We start from the raw sequence: 5,005 nt of genomic DNA on the forward strand, positions 1-5,005 counted from the left end.
ACACACACTTTCAGCCGTGTTATAAAGTGTCGGTGTATGCCAATGCACTCCACGCCAAAGCTGTCTTTATACCGATAGAATCAGACATCACTCAGAGTTCCGAATGGCTACCTGCAGTTTTTACAAAGAAACCGGGACGCCCCAAGACGAAGCGCATAAGAAGTGTTGGAGAAAACGGGAATAGATCTTCACAGAGTTGCTCAAGTTGCCATCGGAAAGGCCACAACAAGCGTTCATGCACGCAATCGGATGGCACATAGCACATTCAAAAAGAGTGTCCCTCAGTCGCTATAGAGCAACAAAAAGGTCAATTTTGTGTTTTTTTTGTTTTGTTTGAGCATTTAGAAGGTCACTCAACTCCGGGTTTTTATTAGTGTCCCTCATTCGCGATCGAGCAATAATGAAGTCACTTTCATGTTTTTTTGTTTTGTTTGTGCATTTAGAAAGCTACTCAATTCCGGGTTTTTGCGTTATAGTAACCCTTAAGAAGAATCGTCACTGCTAATGATAGATTCACCACAGCATCCATCCGCACCACACTGGCATTTAAACCATAATTCATCGCCATAATCAACAGTGACCTCGCTTCCAGCTTGAATATCCTCCATCGTAGCGACAACCACCGTGACGAAGCGGCGGTTTTGAACCTCGTAAAATCGGCAATTTGCCGCACAGGAATGATTCATGAACCGCGTAATGTTTCCCTTGAATTTCGCCTCGATCCACAAGTTCTCCTTGCGCGACGACCGCGCGGCCAAACCGATGGTGTAGTTGCTGGTTCTTTTCTTGTCCTTACGGTAGTCGTGTGTTGTCAACACACCAGCGTACTCAGCAACAATACTTCCACTTTCAATATCCTCAGACGTGAAAACAGAGTATCCAATATTTCCACGCACTAGGTGCAGGCCACTCACAGTTCTCAGTCGATTGCCACAGTCAGATCCGTCGAGGCAGTTATTCCGAGCACAAAATATGCTACCCAGTGCATTTGGGCAACCATCCGGTCGGCAAATTTTGTCGCAGCCACACCAATCCATCGGCCCTAAATCGGGTACCAAAATGTTGTTTGGGTTCTCGGTATTGGTTATCTCCATTACATCAGAAGGCCATGCAACTACGTCATTATTTCTGTAGGAGCAAAATGCTCGCTTTCTCATTTTCGCCCGTCTCAGAAGCTCCGTGAGAACGTTCGCTAGACCTGCTGTCGTTTTCGTCGCTGGACTCGTCCAAATAAATTATATCTGGTGTGACAGTCCAGTACACATTGTCGATTTCATCGTGACATCCGGTGTCAACGTCGTTGCATTCAGTTATGTCATGGCTGCTTATGTCACCACTCTCCATTAAACTGATAATCTCACGAGGCGAAATAGGCGGAGCGCAATACTCTTCGCGATATTCATTTGGCGGATGTGCTGTATTAGAGCCGCAATCACTAGCTTCATCACTCACTCTCTCTGTTTCTTCATTGTCGCTAGTATCATACAAAACAATCACTTCCGGAAGGTTAGCAATATCTTTGCTAACAGAGCCTACTTCACCATGCTCTGGGGGTAAAATACCCTCTCCTGCCTCCTTAGTCAAATCGACCAGGTCCGTAATGAAAGAAAGTGCTTCGACTTCACATCGGCTCTCCGCCCCAGTCTTCCCTACACGCGAAATACACGGGCCTCTGTAGCATGGCCCCCTCCAGAAGGAGGCAAACTCGCCTAGCGGCGCCGTTTTCATCACTCCACAGCGGTAAGCCCGCTTAGAATCTCGGACTGGGGCCCGCCTCTTCATGTACCGCTGTTTCCTGCTCTTCGCCTTGAAATACCCAACTTTAGATGAATACGCAACGCTTGAGATGCGCTCTTGCTCTGCGTACAACGGCGCAGTTCTCTTCGACAGCGCCGCAGCTCGCGCCATCTCGGCGTCCCTCACTTGCTGAATTGTGATTGTCCTCGTAAATGGGCCGAGTCTTCTGTGCTGAACAATGGGTTTCGCCCTTTTTATCCCCAAAACTTGTGACAGTACGTGTGCTCGGTTCAAACCTGCCGGTGACCATCACTCTGACTGGTTCTGTAACCGCTTTTGACAAACGTTTGCCCAATTGATACACGTTCTGACGTTTTCCCAAAAGTTTTCCAGGCAATGTGAAAAAAGGAGATGAGAGGCAAAAAAAAGTCACCGTCTCAGACAAAAATAGTACTATTCCCAACCTGAGCAAATTTGCTCATCTCCTGTCCCAACCAATGTGAGGGCGCCAAATTTAGGCGCCAAAACGAATCCATAGCACAAGTTCATGTACTGCTGACACAAAGACAACAAGTGGCTCACAGATACGTTGTTGGAACTGACGCAGGGGTAAAATATTCTCATTCCTCAATTCGACTTTAGCAATGCCTTCTCCCACCGTCAACACAAACTCTCTGCGCGATCACGCTCGAGAGCAAGCCAAGCAGCGCGTCCTTCGTGTCTTACGCGAAGGTGGTGATTGGAAACTTGCTGCAATCCACAACGACATACCCTATAATACTGCTCGCCGTGCTATCCTGAACAGCGCTGCGACGGCCAAGCCGCGAGGTGGGGTCCGTCAGGCTTGTGTGAAAATGACGGCTGAAGTGATGGCAAAGATCGAGGAGTATATTGATGAGGATTGCAGGGCTACTTTGACTAACTTATGTGACAGACTGCGTAGCGACTTAGGTGTTGTTGTAGGCAAGTCATCCGTTAATCGTGCTCTCCAAGGCATGCTTTATAGCACTAAGAAGATACGCATTGAGAAGTCCACAATGAACAGCTCCGATAACAAGATCAAGCGCAAAGCGTTCGTAGAGAAGCTCGACGACCATGTTGCTAAGGAAAACATGATCGTCTATCAAGACGAAACCAATTTCAATCTCTATTTGTCACGGTCACAGGGCTGGTCCCGTATCGGCGACAGAGCCGTCGTACAGCTTCCACCGTCGCAGGGGAAAAACCTGCACGTACAAGGTGGCGTTTCAGCGCTTACGGGGCTGGTGCTACTGCGAACGCACGAAGGCTCCATAACCAAGGAAGAGAACGCCCGCTTCATTGCCGATCTCTTCGTCGCAGCGCTGCGAACTGAGGAGTATCGAGAACTACCTGCCGACAACAAGATCGTCATTGTGACGGACAACGCGCCAGCACACAGCAGCGTCGAAGATTTAGCCCGCCAGTTGCTTGTATCCGATGGCATCCTAAACGGCCACCAACTTGAGATTCTGCGGCTCGGTCCTTACAGCCCAATGCTAAACCCCATTGAGGGGTGCTGGAACGTCCTCAAGTCCAAGATGCGCCTCTTCATGGCGTCAAAGAAGGATGCTATGCTTGTGCGAGGTGAGTACAGTACTTACACAGCGCAACGACTAGCTATCATGAAGGAGGCAGTTGATATGGCGATGCCGTCGATTACGCGGCGCCTCGTGTGGTGACTCGAGCGGCATGCGGCTAAACTTGGCTGCACTGCTAAACGCGGCGACAACATGCAGCTGGGAAAGTAAAATTTTCACTTTGCCTGGGACGCGTGATGGGCAAATGTCCAGCTGCTGGGAAACATGCACTTTTCTTTTCTTAAAACCTCATTCTAGGTTTTTTCGATTAAAACCTCATTTTCATAATGCCTGAAAAACTTTTCAGTCAGCCCGGGAAATGGTGTATAACTGCGGGCTATTCATTTGCTTGTACTTCTGGCACCGGTTCTGGAAGGGAGCAGGCAGCGATTACACGACGAAAAGATTACTACGCCTCCGATGAGATATCCTGCGTTCCGTCATTGATGCTGGATTTCAGCGAGTACACTGTACACAAGTCGAACAAGCATCTCAAGATGGTGACTGTAGCATTGTAGTCTAGGAGGTTTTCGTCCAGACCAGCCAAGGCATTGGTTGGTCAAGGTTTTCCCTCACCACAGAACATCTTAACTCGCGCACAATTCAACCTGCCTTTAAACGAATCAACAGGTTATCAGCTCAAGCTTTATCTGTGCTCAACGTGTTGCCGTTGAAGTGTTGCGGCCATGATGAAATGGAACACCGAGAAAAACTTTGACGGAACCAACTACACTGCGTGAAAGACGCGTGTGCGCGCCGTGATGCCGGCAAACGATCTTTGGGCCATCGTAACGCTAGAAGAGCGGCCGTCACGCAATGGCTCAAAGCGTGACGTAGACAACTTTTGGCACCAAGAACGAAAAGCTAAATCCTTCTTGCTCGAGACACTGACCGACGATCTTGTGGTTAGTGTAGGTGCCAAACAATACGCTTATCAAGTGCTAGAGTACTTAGAGCAAACCTACGAGGCGAAGAATTGGAGAAACCTAGTGGCTTTGCGCGTAAAGTTCGTCTCGCTGAGGCATGAAGACGGACAGGCAATGACAACGCATCTTAACAATCTAAAAACCCTGGCTGACAAGCTAGCTCGCCAAAAGAAACCCGTTGATGACCAAGAGCGCGTGTGTCAACTCGTGACAAGCTTACCTGAGTCCTGGTCGCACTTTAAAAGTGTATACTTCACGCAGGACCGCCCATTGCCATGGTCGACAACGGAGGGGAATGTTATGGCGGACTCTTCTAGTCGCCAAGCCCAAACGCAACCGTCTCCCGTAATCGAACAGGAAACGGCTGTACCCGCTGTGACCAAGAACGAGGTGTACATGACGGTAGAGACCCTATTAGCAGCACGCCAAAACCACCTTATCTCGAGACGGCCCCAGTCTCATCGACCGACGCCATACCACTCGCGGTCGAGTAACGGACAAACGTGCTTATATTGCGGTAAGGGAGGCCACCAAAAGCAAGTCTGTCGGTTGCGCATTCGTCATCTTCAAGAACGTGCTGACACTGATGAGCAACAAGCCTCTACAGGGCATGCATCAACAGCTGTGGATTAAAACGTTTGAAGCGGACGTTTCCGGAATTCAAGCTGTGAAAGAGCAGAACGGAGCTGTTCCGGTCGCGTGATGGCTTTCCTTACGTGAATAGTTTGTCGAGACTTCGCTTAA

At 49.1% G+C, this 5,005-nt stretch overlaps 1 protein-coding gene across 1 annotated transcript; it reads right to left on the reverse strand.

Annotated features, from left to right (window-relative positions):
- Positions 1–482: 482 nt before the first annotated feature.
- On the reverse strand, positions 483–1,037 carry PITG_20541 (uncharacterized protein; the record flags this gene model as incomplete). Its single annotated transcript, XM_002895560.1, has 3 exons — positions 483–704; positions 819–827; positions 915–1,037. The coding sequence occupies 3 exons, from the start codon at positions 1,035–1,037 to the stop codon at positions 483–485; spliced, it is 354 nt and encodes a 117-aa protein (XP_002895606.1).
- Between the last annotated feature and the right edge of the window lie 3,968 nt (positions 1,038–5,005).

The sequence above is a fragment of the Phytophthora infestans genome, genomic scaffold, assembly GCF_000142945.1.
Source record: "Phytophthora infestans T30-4 supercont1.160 genomic scaffold, whole genome shotgun sequence".
Lineage (NCBI taxonomy): Eukaryota > Oomycota > Peronosporomycetes > Peronosporales > Peronosporaceae > Phytophthora > Phytophthora infestans.